This window comes from Drosophila subobscura, chromosome J (genome assembly GCF_008121235.1).
Source record: "Drosophila subobscura isolate 14011-0131.10 chromosome J, UCBerk_Dsub_1.0, whole genome shotgun sequence".
NCBI lineage: Eukaryota > Metazoa > Arthropoda > Insecta > Diptera > Drosophilidae > Drosophila > Drosophila subobscura.
The window spans coordinates 5,591,064-5,609,457 of NC_048532.1; the positions used below are offsets into that span (position 1 = coordinate 5,591,064).

Sequence of the window (18,394 nt, forward strand, 5' to 3'; positions counted from 1 at the left end):
TTCGATCCTTAGGTCGGGGAGGAGCACCTTACACTGTTTTTGCAGCACACTTTGAAAAATATATAACTTTGATTTTCTAAAGTACTCTGTACATACACACGCACATTCCACACATGGGATTCGATTGGTTTTTGGGAACGCCTCAAGCTTCATTGAAACATTTTCGTTTTGTTTTTCGTACTGGCTTTATCAAAATAAATAAAAAACTACACCTGTGATTTACGCACGATTAGAGGCATGCACGACGCTAACAGCTAACATTATGATTTGTGTCCAATACCTTTTTCTCATCTATACATTTATATCCCCTGGTACTCAGCTTCTATATAGGTAGTAGACTGCTGACTCTGCTGAAACTCGGATTAGTTTCGGTTTTATCTTTAGAGTTTAGATCACTTTAGATCACTACAATTTGCAAAGTAAAGCTTAGTATTCAGTTTATTTGGATGTTTCCTCTTCCTAATTGTTTTGTTTTTGTTTTGTTTGTAACTAAAAAGTAGGTTGTAGGGGTTTGTGGCTGTTTTTGCTGAATTGTTGTGCTGAATTTTTGCATCTCGCAGAAGATTTTTACGAATTTACAATTACTTTGTTTTAATTATTTGGCAGTTTCTGTTGTTGCTCCAACACTCGTCTGCTGTGTTGTGGTGTAGTTCCCAGCCGAAAGGGAATTCCCACAGCATTGAGCCACAAAACAAACGACAAACTGAACTGAATCCTAAAAGCGGCGGGTGGGGGCTTGATGATAACTCTTACTTATGCAATACAAAGTACCCGGGCTAAGATGGAAACTAACAGAAGATAACTTGAATGGGAAAGTCTCAGGCGGCAAGGCAATAGCAGCATGATCATTCGGCATCGACGCAGAGACTCTCTCTCTCTCTCGCTCTATAGAACTTAGCCATAGTGTGTGTGTGGGGGTGGGGGAGGACTAACTAAAGCCAAACTAGTTACAGCATTCGTTACAATTACAAAATTGATTAAAGTTAATTCTTAAATATTCTGCTTATACGTATTTTTAGACACCAGCTGCGGTTGTTGCGGTTTTTCTGTGTGTTGTTGTGTGGATTGTGGATAGGACGACTACAGCTGCGCCAGCGAATCGGAGCGAATGAGCGGCGCCAGGGAGCTGGGTGCCTTGTGGCCAGTTTCGATCTCGTACTGCACATCGAGCGAGGCCCCTGCGAAAAGATTTAAAACATAAATAATCAAGAGATTCCAATCCGCACTATGAGTTTAATTTATTATTAAATCATTATTTTTGCCGCGAGTCTTGCTTCTGCTTCTATCTTGCTGCGACTGGACTCTGGGTTTCCTTACGTTTCTTCTCCAATGCGGGATTCTGGCCCTCGGGTATGAACGCTGACACGACTATAGCGCACACGACGCACAGGGCGCCAAACAAGAATGGCGGCCCCGGCACATGATGCGATATCTTCTCCACATTCGTCTCGCGACTGCTGCCACTGCTCTTTCCATAATTTTCGTGGTCATCGTTCAGATCCACATTGAATAGATAGAAGATAACGCCAAACACAGCAGGTCCCAGGCCATTGCAAAGGCCACGCATGCCCGTGATCATTCCCTGAACAGCACCTAAATGGGAGTACACAAGTGTCAAACGAATCTTCAAGGAGGAATATTTCCAAGGAAATACTTACCCTGACTCTCGGGAGCCGCATACAGCGATACGCATGCACTGATGGCAGGATAGGTGATGGAGCCCAAGGCAGCCACAACGCCTGCCGACCACATCATCCTGCAAAAAAACATAATCGATAATCACACAATGCTCTAACAGCATTTGGCTGCCTCTCTCCTCGACGTCCACTCACCACTTCTGACTGCCGAAGCCGTACCACAGCAGCTGCACAATTTCCAGGGCCAGACCCACAATGATAGTGCGCTTGGCACCAAACACTCTGAAAGAGACAAATGCGGATGAGCAATGAGGATGCAGAGAGATTGCAGAGACCTACTTCATAAAGGAGCCGAGAGTCACTTGCACTGTGATGCTGAGGATGCCAACGATGGCTATGAAGACGGATACCTCCACATAGTCAAAGCCCATCTTAAGTTTAAGATAGACAAACATGCAGGAGTACTCCCCAGCCTCGGGCAGATAGGAGAGCAGCACAGTGAGGCAGAGCATCAGGACGGTCTTGTCTGTGCCGACCTTTCGCAAAGCCTGCCAAAGAAAGTAAATTAATCGCTTGAAATTTCCTGGTTGGACTCCTGGCTTACCTGAAATGGATCGGCCTGCTCCCAGCTGATGGGAGCACCCCAGGTGGAGGGTCGCACCTTCTCCGAGAGACTCTCCGGCACAGCGACCAGTATGAAGAACACATCCAGCAGCGCTATGGCCGTGGATAGAGCCACCACAAGCGTGTCGCCATACATGTCCATGAGGGCATTGCCCAATGCGGGAGAGATGACTAGACTAGCGGCAAAGGTGGCCGAGGCAAGACCATAGGCCCTGGAACGTTCCTCCGGCGTGGTCACATCGGCAACGTAGGCAAATACCACCGAAAAGGTGACGGCAAAGGCCCCACTTATTGAGATCATGGCAAAGAACCACCAGGTGTTGATGGACATCAGCGGTATGGGTAGGCAGGTGAAGAATACTGTCACTAATAGGAAAAACTTTCGACCCCAAATGTCGGAAAGAGCGCCAATCAGTGGCGCTGCCAGGAACGACAGGATGCCCTTGATGCCCATGACCAGGCCATTCATGAGGAACGTATGATCCGGGAATGTCCGGTTCAGTGTCTGCAACAAAAAAGAGGAGTAAATAAAAGATGCACACACACACGGAGTCCACACTCTGCTTACCGATATTATGGGCATCGTTAGGAGTCCCCATGCAAAGAACTCTAGAAATATCACAACCAGCGCATGATGAACACTCGGCTCGCCTATTCCGGAACTCTACGGATAGAAAGATGAAGTTGAATCATTAGTACATGGCTAAGGGGAGTCTTAATTGTAGAATGTCGCCACGTGGTGGCAGATGGGTAAATGGTAAATGGAAGCTGCGTCATCAACTATTGAACGAGCAACCGTGTGGCACACAACCCCACCTCACCCCACACGACAGCACCCGTCAATTGGTCACTGCCATGCGGGTGACTGAAAATAAATTGCACTAAATTCGAAATTGTTTTCGCTTGTGTTAGGCAGAGCACCCCCAGCGTCTCTCCGGTCTCTAACCGATTTGCTGTGTCGCTCATCAATAAATAAAATAATTCAAAAACAACAAATGAAGAGCCAGAAATCAGCGATGGAAAATTCCATTCAACATCCGATTCCTGATGATGAAACACAGGGAACAACCAACCTTGCAGCAGCACACGTTGCACGCGTAGCGTATCCAGCGACTGCATCGATTCCGCTTGCCCCGCTCCAATGGCGGATCTGCGCCTGGAGCCAGCGACCGCATGGAAATGTAGGAGGCGGCCGAGTGGGTGCGGCGATGCGCGCTGCCCGACACACCGCCACCGCCCGGCCGGGAAGAGCTGGCCAGTGACGATGCGGTGATTGCTGTCTCCACAAAGTTACTCGGATGAGCCGCGTAGCGCGATGACTGCAGGAGAGAGGCGGCATTAGAGTCGTCGATGTGGCCATGATGAATGTGTTGCCCGCTCTCGCTTACCGTGGGCACATTGTCCAGATCTGGCTGATTGATCCCGCTGCTCGGCGTCGTGCTGGTGCTCGTGCTTGTGGTGGTGGCTATGGAGGCCGATCGGTTGTCCGCATGCAGCCGCTTGAGCGGTGAATGTCGCTTGTTCAACTGCCCGCGTCCGCAGATGGGCGGGGACAGCGGCAGTGAGCTGACGGTCTCCCCATCTCCCTCGTCAGCCACATCTGCTGTTGTGGGCGTGGAGCTGTTGCTGTCCGTGCTCTGTGTGTCCGTCTGCTCGCCCGATTCTGGCTCGGGCTCTGGCCTTATATGCGTGCAGATCAGTCGCCCGCTAGCCACTGGCTGCGCCTCCAGCTGCAGTTCGGGCTCCGTCTCCGTCCCCGATTCCTGCTCTGTCTCGGAGTCTGCATCCAGCTCTGGCTCCTCATCCAGGTTCGCAGGCTCCTGCTCTGCCTGCTCCTGCTTTTGCCGTTGGGCGTTGAATCGCCCGCTACGCATTGTCTCCTTCCTCTCAGTGGCCAGTGGGCCGATGCTTTGGTCTAATATTTTCAATCGGTATTGTCCTGGTCACACTAAATTCCATTGCCGTGGGGTTCGCATGTGCCGGGGAGTGTATGGGGGATCACAGTTGTTGCTGTTATTGTTTTTGTTGTTTCCTTGGAAGCGTTGTTTCCACCTCTTTTCTTGAGTCACCTCTACGTGGCCACCTCTTCGTTTGCTCTTCTGCTCTGTCTTATCTTATCATCTGTTTGGCGGAAATGAATATATTTCCGCCACTTCTTCTTGGGAGTGGACGTAGTCTGGAGCTTTATCGAGTTTCACGCACTTTTCTCGCTGTAATAAAAGTTTTCCAACGTTCACTCATTTGTCGTCGAGCGATTTTGTTGCAGCTCTAAGGCGGCACCCCCATGTCTCTCGAATTTCCATTGTGACACTGCGGCATTGCCCATCCTCAGCCTTGCGGGTGGGTGGTGGCCGGTCTTCGCCACTGCCCCCATCCATGCCTGCCTGCCAGATGGCGCTAAAAAGCTCGGACTAAATGCTGAACAATGCTGCCTTTTAGCACTCGCACGCGAATTGGGACAGCAAGCATGGATGTGTGGGGCCTTGGAGATCGAGAGAGACAGAAGCAGCAGCAGCAGCAACAAGCAAACAAAGCAAAACAAATAAAGAACAAAATTCGAAATTAAAATCGATTTAATGGAAATCGTTAGAGGATCGTTGGAGCAGTGAATTTTATGCCATCCGATCCAATCGGATATTTGTTTGTTTGTTTGATGCTGCTGCTGTCGGAACGCGTGGCCGAAATACACACACATGCACACAACATACACACACGCCGAGTATAACCCTGGAATCTGCGCTCGCAGAAATCTTTCGCTGTGGGGGAGGGATGCGCGGAAATTTTGGAACTTTCGACTAGAGCACACGAAAAAGAATCGCTTCGAATTTTGACAAACATCTAAATAAAATACAATAAAATACAAATCTGATTGTGACGTTAAGTGGAGTGTCCTAGTGTCTACAAGTTTGGGTCAGTGTATTCCCGAAGACAGCCAAAAAGCCATTCCACATTTCCCCACTCTTTCTGTCTGCTGGGTTTCAATGTTCGCGCCGCACTGAGCACGATCACCGTGGCACCGGCAGAACAACGGTAACAGTGCAATTAAATGTCGAGCACGAGAGCTTGGAAGAGAGAGACGGAAAGAGCGCGAAAGTCAGATAGCGGATGAAGCGAGAGTTAGAATGGAACAGGTGAGGCACTCGCAGAGAGCGCTCTGGAGATTTGCTTTGCGTTCTTTCTTTGTGTGCGTGCACATAGAGAACGAAAGTGAGAGCCTCACCTTGTTTTCAAATACACCTTTGGCAGAACCAACATTAGCAGGCAACAACTGAGGTTCTACTTAAAATATACCCTCTAATCAGGTTTACTCTATTGAGGAATTATGGAAGTTGGAAATTAACCACACCCGGTTTCTCCCGTCTGAACTTGAAGATAAAGGAATTGCAACGATGTTGAATATAAGCTGGATCGGTTCGGGTTCGGGTTATGAGCGTACCCATCAATATACTTTTCCACTTAAGGGATGCTGGGTAACAAAGAGCTGTCCAAAAACTACTGCTCCAAAATCAACTGTAGCTCGCTCATCGTCAAATGGACAAAGCTTAACGAACGATGAAAGTTTCGCTATTTTCGAACAGCGAACAGCGCTATTGTGTGGCACTTTTGTGGGAAAGTCAACGTTGGAAGCGATTGTTGTCTTGTTGCTGCTGCAATTAGATTAAAGTACTTGCCAAACGTGGCAGCCAGCAGCTGTTTTGCCACATTTATACAGCAGAAGCAAGCCAGCATGAATCAGGCAGCTGCAAATCAGCTGTTGCCCTGCTTCGGATGAAACGGAAGATGTGGGAAAGCTTCAATAAGTTCTGCGCTCTGGTCAAGTGCAGTGCAAAAATATAAAAGGAGATTTCCCCCACTGTCCGTCCGTCATCTACATAATCATCCGGGACTGAACAAAAGGCGGAAAATGCAGAGTTCGGATCCGCCTCTGGCAGCCGGAAACAGTCGCAGCAAAGTCAATCAGCAGGCGGATATTGTTGAATGCAGAAGCAGTCCTTGCCCCTCCTCTATGAGTCCTCAAATCCAATTTGAAAGAAAATACTTGAAAATTTGGCGTGGCATTCCGCATGTGTGGCCTGAGACCACATCAAAAGCCTGCACTGGGATTGACCTTGACAGGCGGCAGAGGGATGATGGCAGTCCCCCCGACCCGGACACCCAACGGACGACTGGCGGACAGACTTATCCATTTTGGGGCATGCCGCCGAACAACAACTACATGGCGACGATGGCGTAATGATTTGGCAAGAGACATGCTGGAAAACATTTCCATGTTTTCCTTTCATTAATGTCAGAATGACACAAAAAACAGAAACAGCAACCACAAAAAATGGGAAGCCACAAGGGGAGGGGCAAATGTTGTGGGCGGTGGCCAAAGCCAAATTGAAAACCTGTCCAAAATGGGATGTGAGCTAATGGCGAACAGAACGGGGTACTACATGCAGTTGGAAAAAAAAGTTCTTTAATCAAGAAACGTATGAAGACATTTTCCATTCAGATTCACGTGTCCGTTCGCTTATGGGAAATTTAGTCAGCAATTTAACATTTCCTAATCCTAGGTAGTCGTTCTTCTACTTTAGCTGTATATATTTCTCTCAGTGTAATCAAATTCCTTGCTATAATTAATCTTCTCGCTCTGGCTAAAATTTAGGCTTAGGTCCTGCCTGTGGTCCTCGCCTGAGGCTATCCACGTGTGGCGCATTTAACACGCAAAATTATAAAAATAAAAGGGGTGGCCGCAAGGTCAAGTTTTTCCACTCGATTTGGCCTGCATTGGGATACCAAAAGGAGTAGCTCCATCCCCTTTCGTGCACTTGATTCAAATTTTTGCAATAAGACCAAGAACAGCAACAAACGTAATGGCCAATAACAGGCAACTTCTTTCTTCATTGTTGTCGGTTTTTTCTTTTATTAAAAAGTAGGCCAAAGCCCAACCAAGGACAAACACACTCCACACACACACACACAGATACTGATACAGATACAAGTTGGCAACAAAGTGAAACCCAACGCCCACACAGCCAGTCTCCTGCAGGCAGGAGTCAAACTTTATTGCGCGTGTGGTATGTCTGTGGGTGTTTAGCCAGGTGGCGCCGAGTATGGAGCTGGAGCCGAACACTGTCGCAATTTTAATTAAAAGCCCACACACAAATCAATCAGTGCCACCCACGAACCGCAAGAAGATTGAATACAATGTACCGGAACACCGGATATTCCATTGATAAAAGGATCAAAAATATGCAACAGAAAGTGACCTGGAGGCGGTTCCAATGTGTAGCCGAAACCATGAACGTCGCATCATTCATCTCTGTGTTTGTTTGTGGCGAGTATCGATCAACAGTTTGCGTGCCACTGAAACTAGATGCCGAATGTCAGCTTGTTTAAATATAAATGGACGCTGTGTCGCCTGTGCCGCTTGCTGATGGCAGAGAGCTAATGGCGAAAACCCAAGGTCACATGAGTGCAACAGCAACCAGCAACAGCAACAGCAACAGCTGCTGTGTCTCTGTTTGGAACTCAGCTCGATGCCACGAGGACAGCCTGCAGCTCGTGCAACGTATACAGATACGGGATACGCATCATGTACACATATACACACATTCATATTACGTATGCGGAATGTGGCCCACTCGCTGCATGCCGCCTCTCAATATTATAAATAGTTTGTCAACAACATGGTGGCCAGAAAGCGTCAAGCCGAGATGTCTCCTGCCAAGCAGCAAACATTAGAGCGCGCATGTGGGATGGTCCAAGAAAAAGTTTGACCCTTGATCTTTGCCAGTTCTCATAGCTCCTACACGCTCGACACGAGACGCACAAGAGTGGCATGGAAAAGAGAACCCCAAATAACTTCAAGACAAAGATAAAGAACTGTTCTCAAAATCAAATCAAACCGCTGATTCTCTGCTATCATCTACAAATAAGAATTCTTTTTTCATTAAATTGTTTATCTACATTTCCGTATTCATATTATTTCTCAACTCCTTTAAATAGTCTCCTAAATACAGGACTCCTGCAGACAAGCTGCTGGCGACATCCTTTTGCGCATTTGCGTTTATGACGTCTAAAAATAACTATGGGAAACAGGACTCTCACAGCCTGTCCTCCTCTCACATGATGGTTATTGATTTTCTTTCGTTTCCGGCTTTAGGATAATAGAAAAATTCCATTGCAGGCTGTCAAATCAAAGTGATTTTCATCAGGGCACAGCCAATGGCAAGGGCAGGTGCAAGGTGGAAAGTTAAAGTTCTGTTTCAGCTGCCTCCTATTGACATGATAATGCCCCCTCGAGTTGCACCGAAACGGCGGGCTCAGGGCGGACCTTGCATGTCGCAGCAACGAGCACGGAAAACTGACAGCCTGACAAACACGTAAATCGGAGTGGAACACAAACTAATTTTAATAGATTTATGATTCTTAAAGTTTTGGCACAAACTGTGTTGACAGCGCAGACACAGGTGCAGGTACAGGCACTGACACGGGCACAGGACTCTGCTGCATTCGAGCCAGTCGTGCAGCTAATTTGCATAAAGAAGACGAGGGATACGGACTGGAATCTGGCCAAAAAACCAAATACACGTCTTGGAAGTTTAATGCTTCCGTCGCATTCAACCAAAAAACAACTATTTGAAAAAAGAAGTTGAAGTAAAACAACTAAAATTCTCCGATTCAGAATGTCTTCTTTGTCCGTATCTATTTTTGATTCCGAAACTGGTTGGTGGATGATTATTATAGCTCTGCAAAATCCTCTATAGCCAGTACATACTTTATTGCTGACGCTCTTGTCTGGTAGCGGATTTGTGGTAAGGTTTCACTGCGGCATATGCCGAAACAATGGCCCACACTCCCAAACAAAAGGCTTCATTCTTTAGGGGAAGCAAACAAACCCGTGGATGGGCCATAATTTATGGACGGCAGTGTGTTATCTAACGGCTTTACATAGGACTGCGAAGCTCTGTCTCCCGATGTCTCCGCTCTGGGGAGAGCTCGTGTGAAGAGTAGGACGACTCCACCCCGTAATTGATTGGCATTAACGGCGCCGGTTGAGCAAATGTTTGGCGCTGGCATCTCAGACTTCGACTCAATTCAGTCAGCAAAAATAAACTGTATGCGTGGCAAGGTTTTTTCCTTGGCTTTCCCTTTATAAGGGAAAAGTGTCGTGCCATATTTGGCCTTACTCACTCTCTCCTTTCCTGCGGTGAGGGTTTATTGAACTTTGGCCAAAGCTGTGCAAATTTGGTTAACCAAATCAGACAAACAAACCCCCGAGGAGCCCTGGATAGAACGACAGTGGGTTGCATGTTGCTCTTGGGTAAGGCACTCTCTCCTTGTCCCTGGGACGATTTCAATCGGGGGACCAGCGACTAAGCGGAGTTTGATGTGGCCATAAAACCAGAAACCCGGGCAGGAGCCCCCACTGACCATAAAAATCCCATGCAGAAGAATGAATACATTTAACGAGCGACCTGGAATGGTTGGAGCGAAGGAATTATGCGAAATTTTTAGTACATTAGCGGGTGGTCAAATGGGGTGTTGATAAGATCGCAAAGTTTAAAGCCGGTGGGTCATGGTGACCTTCTTCAAGGAAAGCAAGCAGTCCCGCTTTGATCTTAGGTAAAGGAAAGTGTATTTTTTCTTCAGATGTCTGAACGGCTCTACATCTGCGGTACAGCTACAGTTTTTGCGTAACGGGACTAACAGCTGAAGGCACAAGCACGCGTTCGTGCTCTAACGGATTGAGAAGCATTTCAAGTTCAGTTTTTGTCAATTTCCCCCCCACGCGTTCGCTTTCTTACAGTAAATTTCGCACACACACACATACAAATCACACTTTATAGATGCCCCTGCCCGTCATACTGGCGGGAGGGTTCAATTGTTTACAGAAAAGTCTTTGTGTTTAGGTGCACACGAACCGAGAGGAAAACTAAACGGATAATTAAGGAAATTGCCACGAAACGAAATGAAAGCGAAAATGTAAACGCACGCTAAAAAAACATGGGAAAATCGTGTAGGTATTTTTGAACACAACAACGCTACGCGACTATAGATGCGCAACGATTTAGATTCCGATGCCGATGCCGATTCCGAGCGTGTTGTTCGCTTTTCCACATGCTGCGCCGTACTCAGCTGGAAAAGCGTCTGGACTTGTACTCGCTGCCCCTGGGCCATGGCAAACGAACATTTTCTTTGTGCCACCGCATGATGCACGCGACACACGAAGCTTTAAAGACCAAAAGCTCTTTTGGTGCTCTTTGCCACATTTTCAATGTAGTACACATTTTGGCTTAATTCTATATTCAGGAAAAAGATACACAGATTATAGAGAATTCTCTTCAGCATATGCTGTCCAGATTGATTTTGAGATAATTATTTGGGTATTTCCTGTGGTCCTGCTTTCATCACAGGAATAGGAATTTCCCTACTCGCCATTACTTTCACTCACAAGCGCACACACACCCTTGCGCCTTCGATTATTTCACTTTCGTCGCAGAATTTGCTCCACAAACCTGCTTTCTCGCATGCACAAAATTTCCCATAACAATTGCAATTGTTTCTGTTGTTGCATTGTTCCTGGCCGAAGCACTGGCCAAACGTTGCAGTCAGAGCTTTTCTGGCCGGAGTGTGAGTTACCATTCTATGGGACTACATTTACAGTTGCAATGCTGCTGTTGTCTAGTTTAGACAGTACTCAAATTATGCTGAGAGCGAGTGCACCACCCGGCTCGCACCGAAGGGACTTTTTCTCTCTTTCTCTGTACCTCTGCCACTCTGCTTTTTGGCAGGTGCCCGATTCGGCGCCATTGCTTCGAATTTTATGAATGAAGAAGCTTTTTTCCGTGCAGCAAGTGGAAAAAAGTGTTCCCCATGGGGAACTTTGTCAGCAGGGAAATTTTCTACCGTTCCTAATTGTGTTCGAGTCTGCCGGTGGTGTCCAAGAAAAATTAGGAATTCGTTTGGCTGTGTTAATTAACGCTGAACTAAAGCTCTTTTACAGGGAATCTCCTGGGCGACATGTTGCCACTAATGGGTACCTTGTGCAGTAATTAACGCGTAGCGTAGTCAAGGTCGCATGAAAAGCAATTCTACATAATTTCCCTTCGGGTCGAAACCAAACCAGTAATTAAGCAAAACAGAAAGGGAAAAGAGAGAGAGAATGGAAAGAGAGCTTGGCGCATGCGTCATGAGCTTTCCATACCCTCAACTCTGGCGAAATCTGTTGCATAGTGCTGAGGGCTTGGCAGCGCGACAGGCAGGCTGCCACGACTCTGACTCTGTCTCTGACTCTTACTTCGATTTCCACCAGTAATGCGGCTAATTAACATTTTCAGTCAGAGCACCAGGGCCATGGGTGTCAGGAATGTGTCATGCCATGTGCCGGGCGACGCCACCAGTCAGAGGTGTAGTCGTGCAGTTACACGCCCCAAGTCGGAGGTGAGTGCTGCTGCTACCAATTGCGCAAAGACCTGTGAGGGAGTGGTAAAGTAGCTACTAATGTAATATTTACACGCGCAGCGGCGTCCCTAGAAATTAGAACACACATAAAGAAAGACGGTAACAAAGCAGTCAGACAGTTGCTTCCATCTAACAGTGTGTTCCCCCCAAGACTGGAGGAATACCTTTAATTGGTTCATAGCCACCTCATTAACGGAGCAACCTATGAAACTGGTTCACGGAGAAAAGCGAGAGTTCAACGCTCGCCCAAAACTCGCTTCGAATCAAAACAGAAACCCAGCAGCAGCTGTGGACCCACCATAACAGAACAAAACAACTTCAGCTTCAGCTTCTCAACGAAAACGAAAGTCGATTACCGCTCTGTCCCGTTCCGACCACAAGTGGTTCGCAGCCGTTGGAACAGAGAAGAGTGTGTGGCAGGTCATCGATGTTGAGGTGATTATGAAATGTGACACACTTGCTCGCACGTGAACCGAGAAATGGTTATGGAAATACCGAGTCGAGCAGTTATTACCACAGGTTTTATTGGGTGTTGGGTGTTGGGGGCAAGGCAATCATCGGTTTAGGGCACGCTGCAGGGGAAAACCTTATGATATTATCGCCCAACCGCCCACCCACCCACTCGCCTAATATTTGTGATAAGCGGCATCGCATGATTTGCCGTTGAAGTGGAATTTCCGTGCAGTATAAAAAAAAGCAATCAGAATATCAGCGCGCGCATGTCTGTCATCAACTGATCCCAAAATTGCTCGATAGAACGAGCGAACGTATTACAATTAAAGCTAATTCTAAACCTCATTTCATTGGCAAACAGTCAGCTAGTATAGTGGAGTGATTCATGGTGATAAGGAGGTGGTGGCTCTGCCTCACTTATCAGTGGGCGCACTTACCGTGAAGATACTGCTGCTCTTGTGGGCACGATTCCGTATGACCAGGCCCGCCAAGGGCTTCTTCACATAGATCTTGGGCATCTCGGTGGCAACTTTTGCGGCTACGTGGCTCTCGCACAGAACGTTCTTATATTCCAATGTTTGCACTGGGAAACACGCCGCGCGTCGGCGGTTTGAGGGTGGGGAATGTGTTTTGTATGTTGGGGGGAAGGGGGTTTGGTTGATTAGCTCTCTTTTCGGCCTGAACTGCAGTCGGGCGGGGACTGTTTACTGAATGTTTGGGCAATTTGCATGCATCACTGTTTGTTTTTGTAATACTATATTATTCGCAGAAGCGTTTATGGTGTTCTTCTATATTCTATCCTTTATACAGGCACCAGGCGCGCTCGATTATGGTGATGCCTCGACTCTGGCGCTGACGCTGGGTCTGGGGCTGGGATTGGTGTCGTTCGCGTTTGGGGCATGCATGCCTCTCGATTTATGGATACACAATCGACCGCATCTGAGTAGCAGCACCTGGACACGACGCTCGGTTGATTTAATAAAGTTTAATTTCACTGAAAATTTAATGCGTTCCACGGGCCGAAATGGAGATAGATGCGTTTTTGGTGCTAAAAAATGCCGCGGAAGGCGCTGTCAACATGTGTTCTAGGGTTGCCATCGCATCGCAATCCAATCGCAATAGCAATCGCAAGAATCATCGTTGTCCCATCGCTAGCCAAGGAAGAGACACGAAAAATATAAATATTTCAAACAAAAGTTAACAAATTGCAAAAGAAATGCAAATATTCTGACACATAGCGTATGGCAGTTAATATAGCCGGTGTAACCCGAACTCTAATTGAAAAATCCTCTCTTGCAGGTTTCTTTGTTTTTTTCTGCCAAATGGTTAGAATTTTGTTTCTTCATCCCGATCTGGGGATTGGCGGGGCCGAGCGACTGGTTGTGGACGCTGCCCTGGCCCTGAAGGAGCGCGGCCACAAGGTCAGCTTCCTGACCAACCACCATGACAGCACTCATTGCTTCAAGGAGACCGCCGACAGCTTCCCCGTGCAAGTGGTCGGCGACTGGCTGCCACGGAAGCTTTTGGACGTTTCTATGCCTTCTGCGCGTACTTCCGAATGCTGTATGCCGCCATCTATGCCAGCTTCTTTATGCCCCAGCGCGAGCAGGTGGACGTGGTGTTTTGCGATCTGATATCCGTTTGTGTGCCTGTTTTGCGTCTGGCTCCTCATCGACCTCGTGTGATCTTCTACTGCCACTTTCCCGACCAACTGCTCAGCGCCAGGGAGGGTCTGCTGAAGCGCGTGTATCGTGCACCCATCAACTGGCTGGAGGAGCACACCGTGGGGCTGGCGGACAAGGTGCTGGTCAATTCCAAGTTCACGCTGCGCGTTTTCCAGGACACATTCCGGCGACTGAGGACCGTGCCCGACGTTCTCTACCCCTCCATACACACGCAGTACTTTGACCAGATGGAGCAGAAGCTGCAGCAACGCTCCACCGTCTTGGATGAGACCGTGCATCCGCGAGTGCCGCGCAACGCCTTCGTCTATCTGGACATCAATCGCTACGAACGGAAGAAGAACCACGCCCTGGCCCTGCAGTCGCTGCGTCTGCTGGGAGACACGCTCTCAGCGGCTGACTTCAAGCGCTGTCGCCTGATCATTGCCGGCGGCTACGATACGCGCTGCCACGAGAATGTCGAGCACTATGCAGAGCTGGAGCAACTGACCACGGAGCTGGATCTGCAGGAGCACGTCATCCTGCTGCGCTCCCCCACGGACGAGGAGAAGTGCAGCCTGCTCCATGCCGCCCACTGTCTGCTCTACACCCCGGAGAACGAGCACTTTGGCATTGTGCCCCTGGAGGGCATGTACTTCTCCAAGCCAGTGGTGGCCCTCAACAGCGGTGGCCCCACAGAGACCGTGGTGCACAGCTCCACGGGCTTTCTGTGCGAGAAGCAGGCCAAGAGCTTTGGCGGTGCCATGTGCCAGTTGTTTCGCGACGAGCCGCTGCGCCTGAAGATGGGCGACCAGGGACACAAGAGAGTGCAGCAAAAGTTTTCCTTTGCGGCATTTGCGGATCGCTTGAACGGCATTGTCCAGGACTTGGTGCCTGCACAGAAGAAACTTGAATAAAATTCCAGACAAACTGCAGAAATCCTCGCCAGCATTTAATGTAGATTTATTCTTTATTTTGGGGATTTCCTTTGGGTTGGGGGATGGGGTCACATAATAGTTGTAGTTAGTAGTGGGAGGGAGGGCAAGGAGTGGGTTTTGGGTTGAGATCTCGCACTCTCTCGGACTCACTACTCATCGCGCATGTAGAGATACAGGTAGCCGAGATCCTTGGGCGGATTCTGTGACTTGGCCACCTTCGTGTCGTTGTAGATCACCCACTCGCCCTGCTTCCGAATGTGGCAGACGTAGTGGCCCACCTGGGCGGAGGTGCCCATGTGGGAGATAAATGCCACAAGCTTGTACTTGCCACCGCCATCGCGGTAGTTGGCCGCAGCAGAAGTCGATGCGGCAGCTGGAGCAGAGGCTGGCGGTGTCTCGTCCATGGGAATGCTGTCGGCATGCGAGAAGATCCAGTCTGTGGCACGCTCCACATTCCCATCGGTGGCCTTGAGTGCGGCCACCGCCTGACGCTCATCGAATCCCATGCTCATGAGCATGGCCAGGCTCTCCGGATTGGCCACAAACTGCTCGGCGGCGCAGTCTCCGATGCGATTGTTGGGCACCACAAACGGAGCCGAGATATCCTCGTCTGCAATGTGCTCCATTAGCCAGTTGGAGGCGGCCTCCAGGCCGCTGTTCTTGGTGTGGTAACAGGCCCGCTTGCAGGCCTCGTTGGGGAAGCCCATGGTGAGCAGCTCCGACATGACGGCCTCGTCGAACGTGAACTTGGGCTGCTCGGCGGCCGGCTCGGGCAGTGGCTCCTCGCCAGGCTGCAGGCCACCGCCGTTGGACTTCCAGGCGCTCAGGTCCAGGTCGTCGGGCATGTCCACGGAGACGTCCAGCTTCTTGGGCACCCAATCGTCGCCCAGCGTGAATTTGCCTAAATGGATCATGAGGAAGTCGGGCATGGTGGCCATGCGTGTGGTCTTCTCGGCGTTCGTTTTGCCATTGATGGCCGTCGAGAAGAACTGCTCGATGAGCTCGGAGCCAAAGAAACGCTCCAGGCAGGCCTGCAGCGGCACCTTGTGGCGCACAATGTCGCGATCGATGAGCCGCTGTCCGGTCTCGCGTGCTGCCTGCTCCCGCTCCTGGTACTCCCTCACCTCGTCCAGATTGGTGGCCTTCTCCAGGGGTATGGGCAGCCGGAAGCTGTACTCCTCGCGCGTCTTGTACTTGACCTTGCGACTGGCCAGGCACTCGACACGATCCTCCAGCAGGAATTTGAGAGCATCCGCCGGATTCGATTGGTTGCGCGAATTGCGATCGAGCAGCGTGAGCAAATGCAAATAGAAATCGTTGGCATCCTGCTGCTGCTTGGTGCTGAACTCCGGATGATTCTTGCCCACAATATTCTTGAACATGGCCGGCGATATGCCCGACATGTTCTCCGTGTCCAGTGTGTTCTCGACGATGCTGCTGTACTTGCCCGACTGCAGGCCATTGCCCAGCTTGGCCATCTGAATGTTAAAGTCGTTGGCCGGATCGCTGGGGAACTCCTTGAAGTAGCGCTCTGCGCCGGTGCCGACGAACCGCTGCTGGAAGTCGGGAATGACAAAGAGCACCTGCATCACGCTGTTGATGTAGCAGCTGTTGCCCAGATTCCGCATGCCCGTGTAGCCCGGTCCGGCCAGAGGCTGCAGCTCACTCTCGCTCTCGGTGAGCGCCGACCATTCGCCGATGCGCTGATTAATCTCCAGCTCCAGCTCGACCATCGACTTTTCGCTCTTCTTCATGGCCGCCATGTTGATGCCAAAGTGCGAGAGATGCTTCTCCAGGTGTGGATCGGTGACCATGTCATCCTCCGGATAGGAGAACACATCGGACTTGCCGTCGGCGGTGATGGTGCCCAGCTTGACGGCCAGCGGGTAGTTGGTCACGCGGTAGTGCTCCACGGCGTGATCGTTGCCGCCGCTGCCATCGAAGAACTTGCGGCCGCAGAGTATGGATCCATCGGTTAGATTCAGCCACAGATTGCTGGTCAAATCACATTTCTCACACTGCCAGCCGGACGGAGGAATCCTCTTGCCGTTGTTTAGCTGCTGAAGATTTTCTGCATGCTTCGATGCTTGGCGCACCTCGCCGTCCCATGTTCCTACGAATAAGATAATCAGAAAAGAGTCTAGCAAGAAGCTGGTCTACACACTCACCCATCAGTGTGGCCTTCTCCAGCTTGGCAATGGCCGAATCTGCGGCAAGAATGGACTCGACTGCCTGAGTCACGCGCATGGGCAGCTCGGGATCGGGATAGGGCAGCTTCTTGTCCAGCTGGGGAGCCACCACAATGCTGTAGGTATCCTTAATCTCATACTTTTTGGCCAAATCAGTCTCATTGTAGCCGCCCTCCACGCCGATCGCCAGGCGTGTGATCTTGCTCTCTGGCGGTGCTTCGGCAGCGGCCTCCTTCTCCTCCTGTTCTGCGCTCTCGCCCTCTTTCAGCGTCTTTTCGCGCTTGATGTGCAGGAAGACAGTGTTGCCAGTCTTGCTGGCATATTCGCGCACATACGCCTCCCCAAACCCGAGGAAACTCTGCAGGCACACGTACAGGCCGGTGGGTGTCTCTGGGTTGTCGTATGAATAGACGCACTCGTCTTTGTATACTGGTGGGGTACTGGCGCCTGAGGCGCACAGCACATTGACCTTTGATAAATGCTTACGAAGTTCCTCCATGATTCGATCTGGAATTCTTTCTTTATTCACTAAATAATTGTATGATTTATTGAGAATTTTTGCAGCTGCCGCTGCCAGTGTGACCGCGGAATTATCGATAAAATATATCGACAGACCCTCTGAAATAAACCGAAATATACCCTTTCATTTTCAAAATATACTGTAAATATACCGTAAATCTTAAATCATTTTCATCGACTTCGATCTTCGGCTTAATATTACCAGCTGGTTAGGACTCTCAGCTTTAAAACTGTAATTTTACTCGAATTATGGTTCAATTCTCCACAAGATTGGCTGATTTTTATGACTTCCTTTTGGTGGAATGTTTCCAAATTAAGGTTATTCCATGCTTATCCATTGTTTAATCAAGAAATAGTGGTTTAAACCAGGGAGAAGCTCAAGGTAGCTGGATTTCATTTCATTGGTCAGAAAAGATTTCAATACAATGCTTTAATTGCATATGTTTAGGATTTAGCTTGAAAATAAGAACGTACTTGGTCGATAAAATGCCGGGCGTACTTATCGATGTTTTATTCAATACTCACATCCCTGTAGAAAGTGCAACAAAAAATTCGCGAGTCACCTATGGAACCAGTGCAAGAGAACTGAACCGGTTCCTTCACAGTATGACCCCTTGAAATATTCAGACTTGAAACTTCCATATCAGTTTTCGCTCTCTCTGACCGCCAACACTATACTGCTATCCTATCTTTGTCACCCTGTTCATGTAATTATACTTTGGCGCGCAGCTCCAGAGATTATTCAGTCGAATCGGTTATTATACACTTACTTCTGTTTAAAATAATTTGAATAGCTTTTAGTAAAAGAAGAGCCTTTACTATAAATGAATCTCGTAGAAAAATAGGTCATCTAGCATATTCAATTATATATTAAGTGCTAAAAGTTCTACCTAGCTAGAAATATGAAACGGAAAATCAAAATC

General features: G+C 48.9%; 3 protein-coding genes across 7 annotated transcripts; 1 reads left to right on the forward strand and 2 right to left on the reverse strand.

Moving 5' to 3' along the window:
* Positions 1-165: 165 nt before the first annotated feature.
* Positions 166-13,317, reverse strand: LOC117894883 (hippocampus abundant transcript 1 protein). Of its 5 annotated transcripts, none has more exons than XM_034802162.1 (10): positions 10,243-10,354; positions 3,650-4,471; positions 3,335-3,583; positions 2,830-2,925; positions 2,242-2,766; positions 1,977-2,185; positions 1,833-1,919; positions 1,659-1,756; positions 1,318-1,593; positions 166-1,178 (listed from the first exon to the last, which is right to left on the reverse strand). In XM_034802162.1, the coding sequence occupies exons 2-10, from the start codon at positions 4,133-4,135 to the stop codon at positions 1,081-1,083; spliced, it is 2,124 nt and encodes a 707-aa protein (XP_034658053.1). In that variant the 5' UTR covers positions 4,136-4,471; positions 10,243-10,354; the 3' UTR covers positions 166-1,080. The 5 variants fall into 5 exon arrangements, with proteins under 5 accessions (XP_034658053.1, XP_034658054.1, XP_034658050.1 ...); XM_034802163.1 differs by lacking the exon at positions 10,243-10,354 and adding an exon at positions 4,970-5,089 and having other exon boundaries at positions 3,335-3,580; XM_034802159.1 differs by lacking the exon at positions 10,243-10,354 and adding an exon at positions 4,970-5,089.
* LOC117894886 (alpha-1,3/1,6-mannosyltransferase ALG2) lies at positions 13,306-14,785 on the forward strand. Its single transcript, XM_034802168.1, is given in 3 exon segments — positions 13,306-13,403; positions 13,464-13,679; positions 13,682-14,785. Coding segments are annotated over 2 exon segments (1,254 nt in total). The 5' UTR covers positions 13,306-13,403; positions 13,464-13,486; the 3' UTR covers positions 14,743-14,785.
* A 27-nt stretch (positions 14,786-14,812) lies between these two features.
* Positions 14,813-17,539, reverse strand: LOC117894882 (ubiquitin carboxyl-terminal hydrolase 5). Its single transcript, XM_034802158.1, has 2 exons — positions 16,932-17,539; positions 14,813-16,876 (listed from the first exon to the last, which is right to left on the reverse strand). Exons 1-2 carry the CDS (start codon positions 17,449-17,451, stop codon positions 14,913-14,915), a joined length of 2,484 nt encoding a protein of 827 aa, XP_034658049.1. The 5' UTR covers positions 17,452-17,539; the 3' UTR covers positions 14,813-14,912.
* Positions 17,540-18,394: the final 855 nt, after the last annotated feature.

Coding starts and splice junctions, on each gene's coding strand:
- LOC117894882 (XM_034802158.1), bottom strand. CDS start 17,451: ATGGAGGAACTTCGTAAGCATTTATCAAAGGTCAATGTGCTGTGCGCC. Junction 16,877..16,931: donor GGAGAAGGCCACACTGATGG/GTGAGTGTGTAG, acceptor TCTTATTCGTAG/GAACATGGGACGGCGAGGTG.
- LOC117894883 (XM_034802162.1), bottom strand. CDS start 4,135: ATGCGTAGCGGGCGATTCAACGCCCAACGGCAAAAGCAGGAGCAGGCA. Junction 2,186..2,241: donor AGCAGGCCGATCCATTTCAG/GTAAGCCAGGAG, acceptor TTTCTTTGGCAG/GCTTTGCGAAAGGTCGGCAC. Junction 1,179..1,317: donor TCCCGCATTGGAGAAGAAAC/GTAAGGAAACCC, acceptor ATCTTTTCGCAG/GGGCCTCGCTCGATGTGCAG.